Source organism: Lytechinus variegatus, chromosome 12 (assembly GCF_018143015.1).
Source record: "Lytechinus variegatus isolate NC3 chromosome 12, Lvar_3.0, whole genome shotgun sequence".
In the NCBI taxonomy this organism is placed as follows: Eukaryota; Metazoa; Echinodermata; class Echinoidea; order Temnopleuroida; family Toxopneustidae; genus Lytechinus; species Lytechinus variegatus.
Window position 1 is genome coordinate 2,939,425 of NC_054751.1, and position 25,826 is coordinate 2,965,250.

The 25,826-nt window shown below is 34.5% G+C and overlaps 1 protein-coding gene across 3 annotated transcripts in view; it reads right to left on the reverse strand.

The window, feature by feature from the left end:
- LOC121425530 (peroxisome proliferator-activated receptor alpha-like) overlaps positions 1 to 25,826 on the reverse strand; it is a 60,101-nt gene that overhangs the window by 25,399 nt on the left and 8,876 nt on the right. The window contains exons 1-3 of one of the 3 annotated variants that reach the window (XM_041621607.1): positions 11,792 to 11,966; positions 9,263 to 9,927; positions 5,601 to 5,664 (exon numbers count right to left, since the gene is read on the reverse strand). In XM_041621607.1, the coding sequence (XP_041477541.1) occupies positions 5,601 to 5,607 (7 nt within the window). In that variant the 5' untranslated portion in view covers positions 5,608 to 5,664; positions 9,263 to 9,927; positions 11,792 to 11,966. Of the gene's footprint in view, positions 1 to 5,600; positions 5,665 to 8,440; positions 9,242 to 9,262; positions 9,928 to 11,791; positions 11,967 to 25,826 lie in introns of those variants that run through there. The other 2 variants (XM_041621608.1, XM_041621605.1) reach the window with 2 other exon arrangements.

The following is a 25,826-nucleotide window of genomic DNA, read 5'->3' on the forward strand; positions in this document are numbered from 1 at the left end:
GAGAACTTGCTATGACATAAAATGAGTCCTTCTCAGGTGAAAGGGCACAGGACACGTTCGTGAGGGGCTCTTTTTCTTGCGTAAAAAAGGGCATTTTTTCAGTGCTTCAAAAATTGGGAGCAGTGTGCCCCCCCGATCCCCGCCCCTACTATAATTACTATGTGGTTTACATAATTTGCTAAAATGTTGTGTACATAGTTCATGTTGCATCTTTAAATGGAAAAAAGTGAGTTGAACTGAACTGAAATATTTTTCTCATTTTATTCAAATCAACTTGATATTGAAAAATAAGGACTGTAGATTTATAGCTATTTGAAGTCCCAAGTCTAATTCAAGTGAGGGCCATTCTATATTCAGCCACTGGCATTAAGGGTAAAAGGGTGAAGACAAGTTTATATTATGATTTATGACTCGAATAGTGTAAACCTTCCCCCATGACAACCATATATCTACATAGTAACACAACCTGCAACAATTATATGTACACTGTAGGAGTAAGGTAGGGTTCTTGATTCAGAACATTGACTTGTACATGTAGGATCCATGTTTAGAACGATGTGTGGTTTTTCCGTAGCAGGGTGCTACATAGACCAAAAGCTTCAGTCTCTGTATTTTGGTTGTTCCGCTGAACTACGTTGGCTCCACTCACCAATACATAGACTGAAGAGCTTGGAGGCCCGTACGTACAGCCAACGTATAAGTGAACTAACGTTTTATAGGTCGCGATTTAAAACTGTTTTTTAAGCGAAATTTACAGTTTCATGGTTTCCATTATCAGGGAAATATAAGTAATTGCGTACCTTGGACCGGAGTTATTGATAAAAATCCTCTGGATGATCCAGAAACCTTTCATCTAAGACATTTTCACCTGAGCTGACAGTTTTTCTAGCAAGTTGCCATCTTGAATGACGTCATTATCGTTAATGTCTCGATATATCGAATGTTGTCTGCTACCTGTGATCGTAGCGGTTTAGCTCGCATGTGGAGCAGATTGCATTATAATTAATATCGAAAGCAATATCGATATCACATTCGTAAATTGTCGATGCACTCTCCCTTTCGTTTGTAATTTTGGCTGCTATTTTGGGAGTGATTCGGGCGTCCAAGTCGCAAGAAAACATCGGTAAAGTACCATTTTCATACCTTTTAATATATATCTTTGACATTTTTTCATTGATTAGAAATTATAAATTGATATCTTGTAGTTGATAAATCCTTAGAGTGTAAATTCGATGTAAAAAAAGCACATCGAAATCTGGACAGTCAATCGACAAAAGGGAGGGCGTGATAACACATAAGAGCTCACACTAACACTCTACCATCGGTGAATGGGGATGATAGTAAAATGTCAAAAATTGTTGAATAAATCCCCAGAAACGACGGTTATTCCTGTCTAGGTGCTACATACATGTAACTTTTTTGAAGCATCTGCCCAGCTGGGCAAGTAGATTTTTAAATAGTTAGAATATACTTGCCCAAACATCTATTTCACTTGCCCGAAAAAATCCTTGAAATAAAGTTTTACCTCTTCAAAGGAAAGTTTTGTGGTTATTTAAACCATTGACCTTTTTCTCTCTTTTGACTTGAAATGATCTACCTTGTTATTGCATTTCTTTTTCCAAAGTGATTTTATCTTGCCTGCCATGACCAAAATTAGAGTCAATATCATATCATATTGACCCTAATTTTGGTCATTCTACTGTGATAATTTTGCTTGCCCAATTCGGGCAAGTAGTTTTGGTCTTTACTGCAAAACACTTGCAGGACTTTAATTTAACTTTTACTTGCCCCGGGCAATCGGGCAAGTGCTTATGTAGCACCCTGCCTTGTCTACATCTCTGCAATTGTTTGCAAAATGATTTCTTAAAGAGAATGCACTAATATTTCATTTTCAACCCCATCATTCTTCCTCCTTGACTTTACAACAAAATAATGCATTCATATACTCAAACATTTTCTTAAAAATGAACAGGTCTACAATGCATGGATTATGAAGACTAAAGATAATTTTTTCCAAAACCATCATCTGTAAAACCTCTGCCCACTTTTCACATTCTACCACCCAGCTGCTGTGGATACACAATATCTCAAATATATTTATGGGACACATATTTGAAAGCCCAACAGAGGGTCGAGAATGAAAGGTCGCAATCTGACCTGCTTCCTAGGACTAGTAAACACACTGTCCAGACAGACATCATCAAGACTCCTAGGCCTAGGGAGCAAATCAAGAAACGACTTGTTGGATGTCTTATCCGACAAACTAAAAAAGTTTTGTCCAAGATTTAAGAACTGTGCTTCTCAGCCAATCAAAATCAAGGAAAGTTGCCAGATCCAACCAACCTTGTCAGACAAAAAGTAGTCTTCTCCAGTGAATTCAAGACATACAGTACCCAGGATGCTACATAAGCACTTGCCCGATTGCCCGGGGCAAGTAAAATTTAGAGTCGGGCAAGTGTTTTGAAGACCAAAACTACTTGCCCCAATTGGGCAAGCAAAATTCTCACAGTAGAATGACCAAAATTAGGGTCGATATGATATATTGACCCTAATTTTGGTCATGGCAGGCAAGATAAAATCACTTTGGAAAAAGAAATGCAATAACAATGTAGATCAGTTCATGTCAAAAGAGATAAAAAGGTCAATGGTTTATAAATCTGCAAAACTTTCTTCTGGAGAGGTAAAACTTTTTTCAATGATTTTTTCAGGCAAGTGAAATGCATTTTTGGGCAAGTATATTCCACTTATTAAAAAACATACTTGCCTGACTGGGCAAGTGCTTCTAAAAAGTTATGTAGCACCCTGAGTACATGTATTTTGAAAGCACAACATAGATAGGGAGGAGAATGAAAGGTGATGATCTGACCTGTTTCTCAGGTCTAACACACTGTCCAGGGACCCTGTGACATAAAGCTTAGCGATTGATTGTTGGGCAGATTTAGTTTGATAGCATTGAATATTGCATATGATCAATTGTGAAAATCAAGCCCATATAATCAATCACTAGTTATGCGCTATATTACCAGGACCCAGACACCGTCAAGACTCTTGGAAGCAAACAAAAGCTACTTTAGGAGCTCAAAGTCATATTTTTGAGGTTCAGATTATAAACCAAGATATTTGCTTGGTCCTTGGACAAACAGAGTTGGTCAGAATATTGATTTTATTATTCAGATGATCACAACAGTTTTCAAACATTATTATATTGTCCTGCATACTTATCCTTAGAGTAACTCCAAAGCTTGACAGGACTGATTAACCACAGCCGATCTGGATGAACCACAAATCCCTTAATACTGAGTATACCTCTGCATGTGATGTTATGTGACAAAAATATGCAATAATCTATGTAGGCCTACATGTACACAGAATTCAGAAAAAAACAATTACATTAAGCTGTATTTAGATAGCCTCTCAAGATCTCTTGAACATTGGGGTCCTTCACAGTTCAAAAGGAGTTCACATATTCATTTTTTTTGCATTACAAACAAATTCCAAGAAATGGATACAAGGAAAGTTTGAGGAACTTTAGGTTTACCTCAAAACAGGGTTCACTGACACCATAAGCATGTTTACAGAAAAATTTCATTATTCATTATTTGGTGACAAGAATGTTTCTCTGGTGAGAAATCCTTGTAAGTTGATTTCTTGAAAGACTTACTAGAATAATATCATCAGGGTGAAGGGGATTTTGAAATATGAATTTTTTGGGTTCAGAAACTAGAATATCAGAATAAAGCTGAGGATGATGTCAGGTTTGAATTAAAGTTAATGACCTTATTTTCAGTGAGAGCATTTTTGTTTGAAACATGTGACATTTGAAAAATGAAAAATAATATCCTTTCTCCCATGAACACAAAGTACATGTACATTTAGATCAGTAATACCTTCTGTATACTGCTTTGCATAATGTCATCATCTTCTGATAGCCTATAAATCACCGTAATCTATTCACAAAATCTAATTACACTAATTAAGGTGGAATGGCATAATGAGCCAAACATTTTGAGGGGGCTAGATATGGCGTATCGGACAGAATTTTTTGAAAAGTTGCGTGCGAGTAAGCAAAAATTGACATTTTTTATTAAAAATATGATCCAATTTTTGTAATAGATTTTGACATGATATTTAGAAAATAATATCATATTTCTACCTTTCCTCTCCTCTTTTTTTCTTGGTCGTGAAAAGTGTAGGGGGAGTACCCCCACCCCCCCCCCCCCTCTTGTATACAACTGTTAAATTTCAATAAAAGCTCTCCTACAAATGTGGAAAAATTCTTTGAAAATACCATCAGGTACCATTCTCCACTACACAATATTTACTTCTTGACTTATCTCCCCCAAGTTTTCCAAAACTGTTTAATATATTGATGAACAGGTGGGCTTAGGTTACCAATTATTTGACCCTCTGTACTCTGTGGTAATAATAATAATCATACACAGTTCTTGTATAGGACATAAATATGACATACAACATCTGTGTGCGTTTCCAAAGGACTTGGATATCATTACCCTGGTCTGTCTTCAGCCCAAAGACCAGCAGGTACAATACACATAGCCCCTCTGGTTAATAGCTAAATATTTTATACAGGCAAGATCCTGCCAACTCAAATACAGGTATACAAGTCTACCTGTACATGTATGTATGTTAAATGAAATTTTCCAAAAGGTGGGGGTTTTTTAAAGAAGGTCAACAAATAATTATTCTATTGAATTCATTTTGAGTTGATTTAAAATGATCTAGTGAGTGAGCTGGAAAATAACTATCTCCTTTTTCCAGTAAATCAAAGAGGGAGGAGAAGGGGACTGAAGAGAAGGGAGGAGGCAATGGGCTAGGAGAGGACATACATGTAGGTCAATTGGGAGGGGGAAAGGGGAAGGCTAACAAAGCTTTATTTGATCCAAACTTTGGAGCCTTCAGATCATTTGTTAAAAAGCAAAGGGAAAATGAATATTGTGTGGCCAAAAAAAGACATAAACTCAAGGCTCATTTTAAGAAATGGAAGTTTGAATTATAATTTTTGTCATCTTTACATGTATCATTATATGTATCATGTTTACCGTGTATATATGCATACAAATACTTGCCATCAAAGTTGTATAAGATATCATGTTTGTGCCATTGCATAAATCTTTCCGCTCTTTTTTCTTTATTATTTATTTTTTCTTATTTATTCTTTTTATTATTATATGTTTTTTTTGTTTTTTTTTCTAATGATGTTATGATCACTTGTAAATATTTTAATTATGTCTGATTTGTTATTTTTGTTTATTTTTGGTCAGTGTGGACCCAATAAAACATATAAATACAAAAAAAAGCTTTATTTGAGTGAACTGATTTTGATATGATAACATAAATTGTGGGCTAGAAATTTTTCCTTTCACATCTTACAACAGGAACCAGAGAGAAAGAGAGGGGGAGTAGAAAGCTCTATAAAGGGGAAGGGGGAGATAAAAAGACAAGTATGGGATGTGCATAAATCTTGACCCTCATCAGCAATATTTAACTGCACATTCTCGTTAGAGCCTCAAACCATTCCCCATACTGTTGATTTTCTGTTCACAGAAAAATTATTATCTTCTTCTTAATATCTGACTTACCCGACATTTTATAAGGCTTACTCCTCTCTACCTTCACTCTCAGAGGTTGTCTGCATACATATACCTGAACATATAAAAAAGAAAAGAAAAGAAAAGAATATTATGTTAATATGTCAAATCTGGGGACCCAATTTCATATTAAAAACTTCATATACTTTCCAAAAACTGTTGTAATATGACCAAGAACAGAATATGGCAAACATGTATGTACCATGGTAGCAAATCTCAGCAGTGAATTAAAATCAAGTTCTACTAATAGTTTCCATAGATGGAACTTTTATGAAACAGACTCAAGAGCAGAGGTGCAATTACAAAAAAGTTTACGGTAATTAAGAAATCAAACAGAGGTTAATAAGAAACAAATGTAAAATAAACTTCCAAATTTTTCTTTTCGTTTTTTTAGTTTTAAGCTTTTCTTTGGATGATAGCACAAAATGAAGCCTAGGAAAGTTTACATTTGTGTACATTACTGTGTTTTATTCACTGAGTTTATTAATCATTACAAAAAGCAAACATGAATGTAAATGAAATGATAGTACAAAGGTATATCAGGCCTGGTACATGTAGTTTTGAAAGAGATAATTTAAATTTGTTGATCAAAAGCAATATGAACTAGGAAAGTTTATATTTCTTAATACATGATTTTGAATTATTTCGTGAACAGTTCTAAAAACAATCATTAAATTAAAGCATGTATACAGTACATGTAAGTGTAACTTCCTGCTCATCCTAGAATGAATTAATTTCGACGAAATGTCCAAAACTAACACTTCAAATAGGTTCAATCCCCAGGCCCTACATCATCATGTAATTATAAATATTGAGGATTTTTTTTTACAATTTTTTTATGACCAAAAATCTGTTCAACAAATCTCAAGAAGATAGCAATTTACTTTTTTTTAAATGAAATATTGGGCATTGTCATTCTGGCCCTTTTCATGGAACTATACAGTATGCATTATAGCATTTGTAGATAAGTTTTCTCTAGAATTGAAATGACCAAATATAAATCAAAGTACATCTATCAAACTATCTCATTAATCAATAATCAACTTAACAAAATATTCACAGAAATACCACAAGAATTTGGATGACATGGAGTAGCATGACAAAGTAACACTTTAATACAGTAGCTTTGGATATAAATGTAAACAATGACTGAGATTAATATTTCCAAAAGTGTAAAAATGTGATTTAAAGGACAAGCCAACCCAAAGTTTCCCAAACTATTAAAGCGTTTATTGGAGTTTAGAGAGAAGAGTCAAACAACCAAAATGCTGCTAATTTCATCAAAGTTAGATGTACATATATGTTATAACATTCAAAGTTTCACTTAATTTCACAAAAGTTATAATATTCACATCCTGATGACATCACCCATTCACTATTTCTTTTGTATTTTATGAAAGATTCTAATTTTCTACTCGTTGTCAAGTAAAACAATGATTAATTCCTCCCTGAACATGTGGAACTAGCATTGTTTAATACTATACGTTTCAGTCAAGTTTTTCATCATTATCAAATCTGTAAGAAATGAAATATTGTATAATTCAAACAATAAAAAAAAAGTGAGTGATGGACATCATCGACTCTGCCATTTGCATGTAACTGACTCGTTCATATACATGTGTAACGTTTTTGTGAAAACTAAGCAAATCTTTAAAATTTCATAACTTTATTATGTTACATCCGATTTTGATGAAATTTTCAGCATTATGCTTGTCTGATTTTTCTCTATTTATTCAAATCAACATTTCTCTGGGATGGACTTGACCTTTAAATCTGTGAACAATGTGATTTACCCATCAAATCATAAGAAGACAAGTTCACATTGCGTTCCACACTGTTTACACACACAGACAAATTATGGGACACTATTTTAAAGGATTTCATTATGGCTTAAAGAATAATCTAAAAATTGAAAAAAAAATGTGTTTTTCTTTCCATTTTTATTTTTTCATGGATTTGTTTATTTTATTTTTTATTTCTCATTTAATTTTATTTTTCATTTGTTTATTTTTAATTCATTTATCTATTTCTTCATTTTTCTTTGATTTTATTTATTCATCTATCTTTCTTCTTTTTTATCATTTATTTTTCATAATTTCTAAAATCTATTTTTTAATTTTCATTTACATTATGTATTTGCTTGGGGGGAAGGGGAACATTTGGAGATTATACAACTCAAAATAACCATGCTATGCATGTGGCATTGGGAAATACCCTGATGGTCCACACACTTCCATGACAACCAATGACCAAAAGTACTTTAAACACAATCTAACTGATAAACCAAGTAATGATCAATTAAGCTGTTGATGAAAACCAACTGAATGAGGCGATGACTAACATTAAATCCCCAAACAAACAATAAAATTGACTGATCTACAGCCGTTAAACCTACTATACCCAACAAAAATAAAGGAAATCTATGCTCAGAAAAGTTGTATATATGTGAATGGTAGAATCCTCATAATTGTCTTGTAAATGTTAAATTCAGGAGTTTGGCAAGAAAAGTTTGCAACTTATAACTTGTATGTAGGCCTATATTCATCCTAATTCTAATCATGGAGAATAGGATACATGTTCTGATATAGTGCTTTTCTTGAGTTGTCCTCAAAATGATTTTATTTTGGGAAACTATTTTTGAAAGGTCAACTGACGACAGATAGGCAACATAGATCAAAAGAGGACACAATCTTGATCACCGATACACACCATTAATGCAAATACAATCATGCTGTAAAAGAGCATTTTAAGTCATTCAAAGCAAATAATGATCCCATTTAAATAGACAAAATATAAAAACTGCTCTGAAACTTCAAAAAAGGAAAACTTACATTTTCCATCATGGTGCAATATTATCACTGATAGATTTCCTTTAGGAGATACCAACCAGATACAGCGACTGCTTCCCTATCACTGTTTCTCAACGGACTGCTTTCACCATCACTAAACCAACACAGTGAATCACCCTTAGCAAAGCATTTTACGACCTACCAACCATCGTATATCACTTCTAAGTTCCGCCTACATGACCAAGGACTATACAGGAAGGCATGGCAAATAGCAGCACCCAAACAGAAAAGCAAAACCCACATAACTCTTTCCTTTTCTTCCTTTTCATTGATGCCGTCATCTTTTCACGGGTTAATGATGGAATATTGAACAGATTTTGTGACGTAGATAATTTTCTTTTGGAGTCATTGTTTGATTCTTTGAAAAGTTATGACATCATTTTTATCGGAATCGTACGTGTGTCTATCCTGGCTGTGTGCCTTATCCTTTCATGAATCTTTCTCATCCATTCTCCTTGTTTCCTTCTCTCTCTCCTCACCATGCATCCATTCAGTCAATTATAGTCATACACTTTATTTATCAGGTCTAATTATTTTCCATCACTTTATGTACAATAGGGATAAATACCTGATGACCAAGAAATAGGAATATCTACCACAAAAAATTCTAGAAATTGCAATGTTCTCAAATTTCCTTTTTATACTACATGTGCATCAAAAAGTGTGACAGATAAGGGAACACATAGATTAAAAGGCAATTTTCCTGTCCCGACAGAGAAACGTTCTGATTCAATAGTAATTCTTCATGGTTGGGAATAAGTAAGCATGAATATGAATTTAAATTTGAAATCATCCTGATATTACCTTCTTCTACTGGTTGCCCACTGGTGACAAGCAGCTGAACCTTCCCAAGCCAAGCTACGCCCTTCTGATGTCCTCCAACCCGGTTCAAAACACCAACTGTTTCAGTATAATCCACAAAGTTCTCCAGAATCAAACAATTTTTATGAGGTCAGGGCTCAAAAGTTACTTCTCCAAGGTCTGGGAAACAGTCCCTCCACTCACGTTGTTGATACAGACCATCACATTGCTACCTATGGCATCGTCTCCTGCAACAATTGATCTCATTGGTGTAAAGCAATGACAAAGCAAAGTTCTTGAGTCTCCAAGCTAAAGCTCATTGAAACATCTCAAAACAGAACAACCTGGACATTGGTGCAATGACATGAATTCTTGGTTGTTCCTTCCAAGTCTACACCACATCCCGTTGCATTCCAACCCTTCTTCAAACGTGCGTTCGTTCATCCTTCGGCACCCATTTTCAGACCTGATGAGAATTTATGTGCTTGTCTGTGTTTGGTTGGCTGGCTGAAGACGATTTGTTTGTTGACGGTTGCCTCAACATTCATCACTGATCCATTATTCCATTAAGGTTATAAGTAGTTAGCATGCATCTCCTATACGTATGTGTTCATATGATTGAGGGACTCTGAAGCATTCAGTTTCTTTATATCGACTGTACCAAGAATCTGTCAGAGAGAGAGAGAGATGGAAAGAGAAAAGGAGCGATTAATAAATGATGTTTACAGTAGATTCACTTGATAAATGAAGTTCTAAAATGTTTGTAGTAGTTTAGAGTAAGGTCTATTCATATAAAGAATATTGATGGAAGCAGCAAACAACATATTTTGGTGAAAATACCTAGAGCAAAAAAAAAAATGTAACCACAACAAGCATGCATATCAGACGCAGTTCTAGAGACAGACTTTGACGGGGTGCAAAATTGTCCAAATAATTTAACAAGCCCTAGGACCTCCCAAAAAATCACATCAGTCCAAAATGAAGGGCATTCCATCTCCTGAAAAGATTGACTAGCAACAACAAAAAAACAATGTTCATCGCTCATTTTACAGGGTGTGCAATCAGTGATGGACTGCTAAGGGGGTGAACCCTTATATTTTCAAAATTGTATGGGGTGCCGGCCCTGCACCGGCCCTGCATCTTCTGCCCCCCTCCTTTGGAGATGCACCTCCATATAATTTACCAAGCTATCCCCCTGGAATAATGAAATGCCTACAACAAGGCACTAATTAAACCTGTTTTCACATTTAACTATTAAAGGGATTGATAAACAAATAATGAAATATGTTACACAGCGCTCTATAAAGCTTATAAAATCTTTGATTCAATTCAGTCTATTTTATTTCATTTTCAGATGATAAACATAACAACAAACATATACATACATAATATACCAAACAGAATAAACGTAATAATAGATACTTCAGTTACAAATAATATATAAAAGTGATCGGTAAATATAAACAAGTCGTAGTTTCAAAACACATTTCGATATTAAATCAAACAATTGAAAATTACAAGTCATATAAGTGATGTAGTTAAAGGACAAGTCCACCCCATCAAAAACTTGACTTGAACAAAAAGAGAAAAATTCAACAAGCATAACACTGAAAATTTCATCAAAATCGGATGTAAAATAAGTTATGGCATTTTAAAGTTTTGCTTCATTTCACAAAACAGTTACATGTATACGTATATCTCAGTTGGTATGCAAATGAGGAACTGATGACTTCACTCACTCACTATTGCTTTTGTATTTTATTATATGAAATATTTTAATTTTCTTGTCATTGTCATGTGAAATGAAGTTTCATTCCTCCCTGAACATGTGGAATTCCATTATTTTAACATTTTGTGCTTCAGGTGAGGAGGTCCTAATTGTCAAATTCGTAAAAATTGAAATATTGTATAATTCAAACAATAAAAAACAAAAGAAATAGTGAGTGACATCATCAACTCTCTCATTTGGATCATGTAACTGGCTTGTTTAAAAAAAATAAGCGAAACTTTGAAATGTCATAACTTTCTTATTTTACATCCGATTTTGATGAAATTTTTCAGCATTGTGCTTGTCTGATTTTTCTCTATTGATTCAAATCAACATTTTTATGAGGTGGACTTGACCTTTATCAACATGTGAAAATGAAAATGAAGGACTTATCAAAAAGCAAAGCTTGTATTGGTAAGCCCCTCCTAACTTCAAATAATGAGAATATGAAAAAAACCTAGGGTTAACCCTAACCGTAACACATGACATACATGTAATTGTACTGCACATCTACTGTATAGGCCTTTTTTAGGTTCTACATGTAGAAGAAAATTCACAAAAAATGTCCTTTTATAAAGTCATAAAACAATTAATATACTGATGTGTTCATTGACATTGACAAAAAATACTTTAAACGAAAGCAAGTTCACATTTTTCCCACCAAACATTCTTTGGTTTCACTCTTGGTTTGCATTTTGCAAGTAAACAGCGAATCTAGTTACCAAAAGAAATGTGATTCAGTGATGATATTGGCCTACACTTACAGTTTCACACCAGATAAAAAACAGTATTTCAACAGTCCAATGATTCCTCTATAAAACTTATATCGCCTCACGCTCCAAAGATGAGAACAGCCTCACTACTCAGATCAAGACACAGTCAGATAAAATGAACCAAGAGATGGAGAGAGAACTAAAACTGACAATAAGGGATGAAAATCTCATGGTCGCGCCACACAGCAGCTTTCATTCATTCTCCTTTTATTCATTGCTTTTTATACCAGCGGCAAACAACTCCATCTTCTTTGATGATTAATCCATTGCTTTGAAACTAGTCAATTTGCTAAAGCACTTCATCCATTTGAAAGGCAAATAGATGACATAACGTGTCCAGGCCGACTGTGTTAAAAGCAAATTATGAAAGGCCGGGTTCATACGTGTATTTAATCTTCAGATAAGGAGAACTGAAATGTTTAATAAATAATAATAAACTTGTTTATAGGTACCCATACAAAATTATTAAGAATTCAGACATTTTTCATTTCATTGGTGTTTGATGTTTTTGTTTGTTTTTTTGTGTTTGTTTTTTGCTCAAGCATGACTGATGATGCAGAAATATCCTGAGACTTTTATATTAAGCTTTAACATAATTTGTTTGTATTTAAAGTGTTGTCTTTAAGAACAGTCTAAAAAAGAACTGACACAGGTGTTTATGATAAAATTAAATTTACTAATTTCCATGATGATGAAAATAATTTGTTGGCTTGTACGAAACTGAACATCATAATGTTACATAATGAATCACAATGTATGAGTGATAATAATCTTGTGATTTTGTGTTACACCAAGGATGAAATGTTGCTTATCTGTGTTATATTTTTTACCCTTTTCTTTTCAGAATTTTTTTCCACTGTAAGGCAAAGCAAATTGTGTAATAATGATGATTATTAATCTGCAAATCTTGAAGAGGTAGACTACATTTAAATGTGCTAAAACAGAAGTGCACATCCAGGCCTATGTGTTAGACTCAACCGAGTTGAAATCAATTATTGATCACAAATCTTACCAATCTTAAAATGAGATTGATTCTAATCAATTACAAGTCTTTCTATGATACAGAGTCAGGTAAAAAGGAAACTCATCAATATCATTCTAAAATCTAATAATGAACAACTCCAATGAATAAAGTCAATATATATAAAAATATAAGAAAATAAAGAAAAATGATCAGATTACTCTCTAAACCTTCAGGGACTCAAAATAAATCCAAATCAACCATGAAAAGTGACCAGCCAAGGATTAACTTTTAAATCTCCAAACATCTCAAATCCACAGGGTTTTAAATCTAAATCTTACATTTGGCTGGTCACTATTAGAGCCGATCCTGGATTTCTTTTCTTTTCAGAGTAGGCATGAACAGTTTCAAATACTGGATATAATGGATCATCATTCAGACTAATGAGTCACTTTCTTCCAACACTCAAATGTACCTAAAATGAAACTAGCTGAATATGGTGTAAACAGGAACTGAATTGTGTCCATTTCCTCTACTTTTATTTTCAAATGTTTGCTTTTAACAATAATGATCCATCAATTTAAGAGCTATACTGTATATTTAAAGGGGGGATATAACCTTTTGTATTTTCTCAGGCAGAAAAATGGAATTCAAGACAACAAGAGTGTAAGAAATTTTCAAAGAAAATAAGAACATTATTTATCTTATTTTTGTGATCAGTCGATTAAGCTCTGTCCAAGCGATCACAATTAAACAACGAAAATTCCAGTGTAGTTGGTTTTTGCACATCCTGTCTGCGCAAGTTTTTGAAGAAGTACTGCGCATTGATGACACAATTAATGCAGGGAGCTGGGAGTACCTGATTAATGCATGGCTAATTGCTACAACTGACATGGACATACAAGTACAAGTACATGTACCTGTATCAGCTGATAATTTCTATTTTTCAATGCCCCTTTGAGGAAGAAAACAACAAGAACAGAAATGAAATTAGCAAACCAAACTTGACCTTTATATTTTCTAGTTTTGACATGGAAATGGTGTTTCATCTGGCACATACTGGAAAAGACATAGTACTTTTTATTACTTAGGTTTGTCAAAGTCAAAGCTGATGTTCTCCTGTTTTGTAACTTTGTCACCATGGTAACAGGCTCATCAGCCAATCACAATCAAGATGTAGATGCTATGAAATGGGCACCTGGGGAGCGTTTCATCAATATTTTCATCCGACAAGTTGTCAGATCTGACATCTTTCCTTAATTCTGATTTGGCTGAGAGGCACTGTTCCTATGGTAATTGTCGGATAAACTGGTACTTGTCGGATAAAATGTCCGACAAGTCCTTTCATGAAACGCCCCCCTGGACCCTGCTTTTTGGATTATACAGTGGTGGGGGGAGAAGGGGTGTAAATCAACCCTAGATAAAGTTGGCCATAAATCACACAATTAACTTATGTAATCTACCAAACTATACAAAATGTGAAATTTTGATTTTTTTTATTATTACTACATGTATGTGAATATTCAAAATTTTGCTATAAAGCAGAAAATAAAGATCGAATAATCAAATATTTTTGTACAACTATTCTTTGTACCATTCCTAAAAAAAATTCAAAAAAAGGAAAAAGGAGAAAAGATGGAGAAAAGGGATGAAATGGGGTACAAGATGAGGAGCCATTAAAAGCTTATTTGCTATATAATCCTCTATTTATTCCTACTAGCATGTACCATAAACACATAGCATACATTGAAAATATGGAAAAGCAACAAAAACATGGACAATATGTGAATTTCACAACATAAAGAACAAATTTAGTTTTATATAGTTATTCATCTTTATTTAATGTATCTCTTGAAAATGTTTTCCAAAATTTACAATTAACACACTATCCATCATTAAACTGACATCAGTCATAAATCACACACTTGTTCTCTGTTAAAAATTCATTCCACAAAAAGATACAAGTATGTGTTGTATGTAAAATTCACAACCTGTCCGCATCCTAATGCACAGTACAAGAACAGAAAATAGTGATTGGAAGTTCTCTAAGATGTATTCTTGACGAAAAAGAAAACACAGAAAAATAAGATCCAATAAAATGAAAAAGGGAAACAGATATTCTTCCTACAAAAATAAAACAATTCCATATCAGCTTAAACATCTTCCTTATCTGTTAAACTCATTAACAAGTGTCCCCAGTATAGATCTATAAACATTTCTTTTTTCCAATACATCACTCTTATCTATTGCCTTTTTCCTCTTGATCGTAAGATTGATTTCCTTTATCAGTGTAGCCTAACTCCAAGCTTCATCTGTTTATTGTGCTAATAAAATTTCAAAACTGATTCAGATGTGATATTCCTCCACCGATAGAGGGTTTGTTACTATTGATGGCTATATACATGTCATGTAGATGTGTTTTAGGCTTCAGTCACAATTCAGAGCGGCGACCAACAGATAAGTAGCATGCAGAGCCCTGTTGATTACCCATTACTCAGGCCAAATCTGGGAACTTTTCTGTTTGGCATCCAAGCAGTGATAGGCAGATGACCCATCGATTCCCAGACGGTCTCCCATCGGTCACCAGCCCAATATTAAGTAATCGCCTGGCCAATCTTGAATTTGCTGCGAGATCATCGACCGATGTGTTAGCGGCCTGCAGCCGGCAACCAGCCTTTGTGCGCTCGACAGCCTTCGATCCAACGAGTTCAATTTTTTACCTAAGCTGTTCGACAGCAATATCGCTCGATTCTGTCAGTGCACCCGGACGGCGATGATATGCTTGGGTCTGAATTCTGTAATAATCAACATCTCTTAATTTTTAAATCCTGGGTCAGTATTCACAATGATAATGATATTGTCATACATAACATTGATTTTTCTTTTTAATCTCATATTTAATCTGAAAACGTTAATAACACCAAAAAAATACACTTGTTATAAAGTAAGAATTTTGAATCAAGACTATTTTTGAATGATCATTTCCTGATACTCAACATTGTTTCAGCCTCTTAATGACCTATGGTAGAATAGAATTTCCTAACAACTCTAGCCTCAATTAACAATTAATGTTTGTTTGTCTTCTTGTTATGTCTATAAAAACATGAAATCACAATTTTCTGATACAGGACACCTTGATTGTTTGTTTGTTTATTTTCCAATTATTAAAAGACACAATACATACATGTATATATATATATATATACATGTATATAACATAAATGAACAACATATAGGGCATCAATTGAAATAAACAAAATTAATTGCAAAATGCTGAATAGATAAAATAGTAAAAGGATTGCCTATTTCAGAGTCATTAACATAATTACTCTGTTCTTCAATGGGATCCATAAAAAAACATTGAAATAGTTTACATTGCAATACAAAGGAAATTTGATATTGAAAAAAAACCCCAAATATTACTGCACATATGCATAAAGTGAATGCATTAATTAAACCTCCCATCCACAATACAATTTGTCAGACCAAAACCTACTTTATCACCCCCCCCCAAAAAAAAAACAACCCTGAAATGATCACTGAGCCTGACTTTGAAAAGACATCTCAATCGACGTATCGCACATAACTAATAACTTTACTAATAAGTTTAAAATTAAATATAAACAAAATTAGTTAAATGATTTATTGAGAGTCTCACATGCTGTTTGTTAAACAAAATGCAAGAGATTATTTGTAAAGGAAGATTGATTTTGTGCACTTTTTTAAGAGTCATGAAAATAATCCATTTCACATTTCATATTTCTAATGAAATCAGTCAAACTATCTTTTAACTATTATTTCAAATGCACTACTGAAATTAAATTGATTTATATACAGTACATGTAAGTTATCAAATCTCCCTCTCTCATTTTCCTATTACATTTTTTACTTTCTCTGTCCTATTTTCCTTTTGTATTCTTTGAATTCTCATCTCTTCACCCCCCCCCCCCCACCTCTCTCCCTCTTCTTCTTCATTTTTCTCTTTCTCTCTCCCTCTCTTTCTCTTCCTCTCTCTCACTGATTCTCTGTACTCCCTAGTATCTATTTCACCACCTTTCCCTACATAGTCAATCTTTGAAACAAATCTAGATTAAGTAACAACTGTATCAGACTTTTTCAAAGAAATTGTTATCGATAACTTGCAGAGTTAAGAACACACAAAATCCTAATTGATTAAGAAAATAAAAACCTCAACTAAAAATAGGCCTACTGTTAATGTGATCAAGTTTCTTTGCCAATCTGAGAATCAAACATTTTAATGTGCAAGTAATCAACAATATGCACACACAAGCCTAAAAATAGACTCTCTTCACCATCATAGTCAAAGCAACAAGCACTGCTCAATTAGTCTTGTTTGAAGTACATACTCTTAATTTTATTTGTCATTTGCAATGGATTAAACACGAACCATGGACTATCCTATTTCAATCAGGTGTGTAATCACTTCGTCTACTAGCAGTTAGTCTAATTCCAGATTTAATCAAACACCATCGTGGCTAAACCCACTTGGTCTACTAGCAGATAGTCTAATTCCAGATTTAATCAAACACCATCGTGGCTAAACCCACTTGGTCTACTAGCAGATGGTCTAATTACGTGATCTGTCAATTGACAGATCACCTCTTGTGTTTCTACGAATTTTCTTTTTTATTTATTTCTTTATTTATTCTTTTTATTTATTTTTCTTTTTCCACCCTTTTCTTGTTCCACCAAAATCATCAAAACTAATCAATCAATTTTCATCAAAATGTTATCAATTATGGACAGTTATCATACGATGTGTACGAAACAAGTTCAACGTCAAATGGTCATCGTGACGTCATCTACGCGCCATTTTGTAAAATCACATTATCAATCATATCTTCATTATCAATCATCAAAAGTTAACAATATTAATTTGAAATCAACTTCAGATCAAGGGTCAACTGTCCATGTCATCAAAGGTCATTTTACAGGTCACGACGCGCATGTACGCGCGCGTCAAAATTTTAAAATGCTCAAAATCACTTTTTGATCAAAGTAGAGTACGAATCAGGTCATTCTAAGCATTTCAGAAATTTGCGCGCTCACAGGTTTTCGCGCGCGTTTACGCGCGTAACGTCCTTACGCAACGTACAATTGCACTTTATTTTACATCAATGCATTCTTTATGAAATTTTCAATAATTTGATACCTTAACCGACCTTCTACGACCAGTAATGAAGGAATGCGCATCCGTCAAAGTTTGAATTACGCGCGCAAGCGCGCGTTCACAATAGGCCAAAAATGTGCAAAAACATGCTTTTACAAAATTCTATATAACTCTTCAGATAGTCCGTTGACCCCCAAATTTTCTTTTATATTCGGATAGAGTAGGACTTGTAGATGTGATTTCATGTCACATTTGACAATACATTTTATCATAACGTCTTCAAATTGGCGTCAAAACTAAAATTTTCAATTTTTGTTTCATGTCGTTTTAATAATTTTGCAAATATGACTATAACTCCGTAATCATTGGTCGTTTTTCGCCCGGTTTTCGACATATTGTAGTTAATTATATATTCTTCCAAGTTATGTTACATTTGTAATATTTTGAGCAGGAGATCATCATAAATATTAACAATGTATAGAAGTATAATTTATGATATAACTTTCACCTTAAAAATTCAATTTGAGGTTATATTTTATCGTTGCCTTGCAAGTGTATGGCAGTTACTATGGTCTGATGGTTAGTGCATCTGCCTTGTAATGCGAGGGTCCCTGGATCGAAACCCATCAGCATCTATTATATATTTTTTTAATTTTGTCTCATTTTGCGTGTAAAAGCCAGTTTGGGGTTCATTCTGCAAATGATAAGAAAAAGTTCATTGGTACTAAAGTGACATGATTGTTTTATACTTAATGAGATATTAGTAACAACCTTGATGTCTTGATTATTCTTTTAGATTGTGCGATTCAATACATGCAAAAAACAACAATGCGTGTACTAGCAACTGGTATTTCAGAGTTGGCTATGTATTGTTATAAGAACACGGCTAACGCTGCACTCCAGAAAGAAATGCAACAAATGCCTCCGTCAGTGTTCATTGCTTTGCTATTCTATTCACCTGGTCTATGCAATTGCTCCAACCTGCTATGTAAGGCATGCTTGTATAATATCTTGCAATGAAATCTACATATCGTCATGTAAGAAATTAAATGTCATTTAGTCATTACTGCTCATGAGGCAACTAAATACTGGTCAATGCATACTGGTTTAATTTTTTTTTTCAAAACTGGATTCTAGAATCTTGCTTTCGTCAACACTATGCTCACTATTTCGTGTTATTACTTGCTAAATTGGAATTGACATTCTTTAGAAAAACAAGATTGATAAAACCTTTTATTTTAATGTTTTTCAACAGTATTTAACAGGTCCTTTCATTGATAAAACTACGTTTATTGTGATGATATTCATATTGATCTGCATTGAAATGATGATCATGATTAAAAAAATAGATCGTGATCGTGATCATGAGATTCACAGACAGATCACCTAATTCGTCCGTAAGACGAATTAAAATTCTAGTTCCAGATTTAATCAAACACCATCGTGGCTAAACCCACTTGGTCTACTAGCAGATGGTCTAATTCCAGATTTAATCAAACACTATCGTGGCTAAACCCACTTGGTCTACTAGCAGATGGTCTAATTCCAGATTTAATCAAACACCATCGTGGCTAAACCCACTTGGTCTACTAGCAGATGGTCTAATTCCAGATTTAATCAAACACCGTCATGGCTAAACCCACTTGGTCTGCTAGCAGGTGGTCTAATTCCAGATTTAATGTGGCTAAACCCACTTGGTCTACTAGCAGATGGTCTAATTCCAGATTTAATCAAACACCATCGTGGCTAAACCCACTTGGTCTACTATCAGATGGTCTAATTCCAGATTTAATGTGGCTAAACCCATTTGGTCTAATAGCAGATGATCTAATTCCAGATTTAATCAAACACCATCGTGGCTGAACCCACTTGGTCTACTATCAGATGGTCTAATTCCAGATTAAATATGGCTAAACCCACTTGGTCTACTAGCAGATGGTCTAATTCCAGATTTAATCAAACACTGTCATGGCTAAACCCACTTGGTCTACTAGCAGATGGTCTAATCCACATTTAATCAAACACCATCGTGGCTAAACCCACTTGGTCTACTATCAGATGGTCTAATTCCAGATTTAATGTGGCTAAACCCATTTGGTCTAATAGCAGATGGTCTAATTCCAGATTTAATCAAACACCATCATGGCTAAACCCACTTGGTCTACTAGCAGATGGTCTAATTCCAGATTTAATCAAACACCATCGTGGCTGAACCCACTTGGTCTACTATCAGATGGTCTAATTCCAGATTTAATCAAACACCATCGTGGCTAAACCCACTTGGTCTACTATCAGATGGTCTAATTCCAGATTTAATGTGGCTAAATTTGGTCTACTAGCAGATGGTCTAATTCCAGATTTAATGTGGCTAAACCCACTTGGTCTACTAGCAGATGGTCTAATTCCAGATTTAATCAAACACCATCGTGGCTAAACCCACTTGGTCTACTATCAGATGGTCTAATTCCAGATTTAATGTGGCTAAATTTGGTCTACTAGCAGATGGTCTAATTCCAGATTTAATGTGGCTAAACCCACTTGGTCTACTAGCAGATGGTCTAATTCCAGATTTAATGTGGCTAAACCCACTTGGTCTACTAGCAGATGGTCTAATTCTAGATTTAATCTTACATCATCGTGGCTAAACCCACTTGGTCTGCTAGCAGATGGTCTAATTCCAGATTTAATCAAACACCATCGTGGCTGAACCCACTTGGTCTACTTGCAGATGGTCTAATTCCAGATTTAATCAAACACCGTCATGGCTAAACCCACTTGGTCTGCTAGGAGATGGTCTAATTCCAGATTTAATCAAACACCATCGTGGCTAAACCACTTGGTCTATTAGCAGATGGTCTAATTCCAGATTTAATCTATCACCAGCAATTCACCATCAAAATGAACAATCAATTTTTCTGAAATTGATGCAGGAAACAGATATTTGGTTTCACATCATCAGTCGTCTCCACTTGATAGTTCGCACTATGGCTAATTACAAATAATAAAAAGAGTATAGAACCAGACTACACTATAATATACACCTGAGTCAATGTATTATGCAATACGTATGTTGACATGGCTGGATTAAACCAAATGCTTTGTGATGTGTTGACTGAACAACAGTTTAAGATTGGCCAAAGGTGATGAAAATCACTAAAAATCTAAACACATTAATCATTCATTATCAACTTATTGACACCAATAGAAACCAAAATAGAATGCAAATGTCAAGCATTAAAAAAGGTCCTTTCAGACTGAATAAGGAACAAAACATATTTGGTATATTTGCCAGTAATTCAGAAAAGAAAATATGTGCACTAAAAATAAATGCAGGTACTTTTTCCACATTATGACAAATTTTACAAGGAATTTTCAAAGGTCACTGCCATACTTGCAAATGGTTACTGATGCAAAAACAAAAATATCCCATTAAGCGTGCAAGCGCCCAAGGTTGCTTGGGTTTTGCTAACAAATCCATGTGTCGATTAGTGATGCCTCATTTTCTTTTGCATACATATTATGATGTACTCCTATCTTTGACAGAACTTGCCCCAAAAGAGTCTGGTTCGGTTAGGTATGATTGTAGGAAGTTCTTGTAAAGTGTTTTGATTGTGTCTACAACTAAAGAAAGAAATGAAAATGATGAAAATCCATATTTTATTGTTCAAAATAGACATGAAATGAAATACTCCAAAAATTCACTTTGCCCAATTGATCGTGGGCCCGGCAGCCGCTTAGACAGGAATAACCGTTGTTTCTTAGGATTTTTGACATTTTACTATCATCCCCATTCACCGACGGTGTGAGCTCGCATGTGTTATCACACCCTCCCTTTTGTCGATTGACTGTCCAGATTTCGATGTGCTTTTTATACATCAAATTTACACTCCAAGAATTTATCAACTACAAGCTATCAATTTATAATTTCTAATCAATGAAAAATATCAAGGATTTATATTGAAAGGTATGAAAATGGTACTTTACCGATGTTTTCTTGCGACTTGGACACCCGAATCACTCCCAAAATAGCAGCCAAAATTACAAACGAACGGAGAGTGCATCAACAATTTACGAATGTGATATCAATATTGTTTTCGATATTAATTATAATGCGAGCTGCTCCACATGAGAGCTAAATCGCTACGATCACAGGTAGCAGACAATATTTGATAAATCGAGACATTAATGATAATGACGTCATTCAAGATGGCAACTTGCAAGAAAAAACGTCAGCTCAGGTGAAAATGTCTTAGATGAAAGGTTTCTGGATCATCCAGAGGATTTTTATCAATAACTCCGGTCCAAGGTACGCAATTACTTATATTTCCCTGATAATGGAAACCATGAAACTGTAAATTTTGCTTAAAAAACAATTTTAAATCGCTACCTATAAATCGTTTAGTTCACTTATATGTTGGCTGTACGTACAGGCCTCCAAGCTCTTCAGTCTATGTATTGGTGAGTGGAGCCAACGTACATGTAGTTCAGCAGAACGACCAAAATGCAGAGACTGAAGCTTTTGGTCTAGCAGCCGCTGTGCAGCGCCAGATCAACGAGGCTCTATCTCTATAATCGTTGAACGCCAAACAGGGTACTCCCATCTTTTAATGTCTTTTGGTCTGACACGGCCGGGGTTTGAACCCCAACCTCCCGGTTGTGAGACGGACTCTCTACCAACTGAGCCAACACACCGATTACCTAAGAATTCCTGCTCACCAATACATTCCTCATATTAAAAGGGGAATTTTACCCTGAGAATAAGTTGGTTTTTAAACACTGTAGTTCACAAATCACGAGTCTCGCCTGATTTCATGATTCAATAAATAATATGCAATATGATCTTTTGACCAATATCTTCCTCAAGAACACACATGGTATTACCCAATGATTATTTGTACCAAATATAAACACAATTGATGTGGATAGAAATGAGAGGAACGTGCAAAGACCTCATATTATTATCATTTGACCTTTTAGGTCCCCTAGATAACCCTTCACCCATTATCCTCAACAACACATAGCTTTGTTGTTACAAATTACCCAGGGATCATTTACCCAAGTGTGATCAAAACTGATGCAGAGATAAAAATATTAGAACAAGTTGCACACAAAATTTTCAAAAAAGGATGGACATGACCAAATATTATTTAACCTTTTGACCCCTAGATGACCTTTGACCCTATCATCCTCATGGACACACATGTGGTATTACCCAAGGATCATATTTACCAAGTGTAAACATAATCGGATGCAGGAATTAATAAATGAGAACAGTTTAAACAAATCTTGACCTTTGACCCCATGATCCTCAACAACACACATGGATCATTTGTACCAAGTGTAAACAGAATTGATGCAGAAATGGGAACATTTCAACCAAAATTGACTTGTGACCCTAACATGATATTTGACCCCCATCATCCTCAACAACACACCTGTGGTATTATCCAAGGATCATTGACCCAAGTGTGATAAAAAAATTATGCAGAAACAAAGAAATTATAACAAGTTGCACACCCACTTTTCAAAAAGGATGGACATGAGTCACATGACCACATATTATTTGACCTTTTGACCCCTACATGTAGATGACCTTTTCCCCTATCATCCTCAGAGACACACATGTGGTATTACCAAAGGATCATTTGTACCAAGTGTAAACATAATCGATGCAGAAATAAAAATGAGAGCAATTTAAACAAAACTTGACCTTTTGACCCCTAGATGACCTTTGACCCAATAATCGTCAACAACTCACATGATATCATCCAAGGATCATTTATACCAAGTGTAATCATAATTGATGCAAAGATAAAGAGATGAGAGCAATTCCACAAAAAATGAATGTTGACCCTAACATGACCTTTGACCTCCATCATCCTCAACAACACACCTGAAGTATTACCTAATGATCATTTGAACCAATGGCGATAAAAATGATGCATATATAAAGAAATGAGAACAAGTTGCAAACAAACTTTTCAAAAAGTATGGACATGACCCCATATTACTTGACCTTTTGACCCCTAGATGACCTTTGTCCCCATCATCCTCATGGACACACATGTGGTATTACCCAAGGATCATATGTCACAAATGTAAACATAATCGATGCAGAAATAAATAAATGAGAGCAGTTTTAAAAAAATTGACCTTTTGACCCCTAGATGACATTTGAGCAAATAATCCTCAACAACACACATATGGTATCACCCAAGGATCATTTGTACCAAGTGTAAACATAATTGATGCAGAAATAAAGAAATGAGAGCAATTTGAACAAAAATTGACTTGTGACCCTAACATGACCTTTGACCCCAATCATCCTCAACAACACACACGTGGTATGTCCCAAGGATCAGTTGAACCAAGTGTGATCAAAACTGATCCAGAAATAAAGAAATGAGAACAAGTTGAACAAAAACTTCAAAAAAGGATTTTATGAACATGACCTAACAGGCTCATATCATTTCATCTTTTGATCACTAGATGACCTTTAACCCCATCATTCTCATGTGTTCATATTTGGTATCACCCAAAGATCATATGTACTAAGTATGAAAATAATTGATGCACAAATAAAGAAATGGGAGCAAGTTGAACAAAAACATTTTGGAATACAGACCAACCAAGGAAAAGTGATTACTATTGTCTCTGCCAAACTTCATTCAGGTGAGACAACAAAAAGGAGAAACAGAGATGAATAGTGGTAAAGGTTTGATGAAAAGCTGTCAAAGATTAAACATATTTATGAATTTTTAAAGTCACAGATGAGCAGCTGTTCCATACGTCATGTGATATATACTTGAAAAAAAAACATTTTCACAAAAAATTTGGAAGTTCTTATATGTGCAGAAGATAACTTGATATTCCATCAGAAACATTTCATGTAACCCTTCCTTGTATAAAGAAACATATTTTCATTATGTCCATTGGTAAATGGAATTCTTACATGGGGGAGCTGGCTGCATACATCATATGTCACAGATCCATCAAGGAATGAAAAGAGTTATGAATATATAATTTTTTTTTTATTTGTGACTTGCAACTATTAAGTTCTATACCAGGGGTTCTCAAACTTTTTCTTTGAAGGGCCAGATTAGACTCCAAGTAAACCTGAAAGGGCCAGGGTGAAGTGGAAACTTAGAAAAAAAAATGTGCGGGAAGTGCAAAGACCCTTGCGGTCGGGTTCCTAGATGGTCTCTTGTGCAATCTCGCACTTATTTTGGGAGCATTTAATCCAACAAATTTATAACAGTTTCATGTTTTGACTGTCATTGCTTTTATTACGGTTAGGTCTAACATGGATACACAATGTAATCATATTGAGCTATGTTTCATATTGTGACTTAAAAATTATTTTAAAAAACCCAGCAGAGTCTCGCGGGCCGGATCGAGAAGTTCCAAGGGCCGGATCCGGCCCGCGGGCCGTAGTCTGAGAACCTCTGTTCTATACATTCCTATTAAATATCTGCTACACAATTTTCTTTGCCCAGTCTTGAAAAAATGTGGAGCGAATTGTGATAGGATACAAGGAAATAATTCCCTGTTTTTTGATATGCCAGTAAGCAATAGATTTCAGTTTAATAAAGAGGAATAAAGATTCAATTAAAATTCAAGTCAATAGAATTTTCTTGAACCAAGAATAAAGATGCCAGTGTACACTGGGACAAAAGAGGATTAGACTCAATGTGAGAATGCATGATATTAACATGAGAGGGCAGTAGACCACTTCATGGATTGCCTATTATTCATTATTTCAACTTGCACTGATTCCTATTTAGAAAAACATTCATAACATTTCTCCAACGTTCCCAAGACTGACACAAAGAAAAAGATATAAAATTATACAATACAAATAAATCAATAATTTAGCATGTTTCTATCTTTTTTTTCTGAATGTTATAAACACATGTTTTCTTTACCATACATAA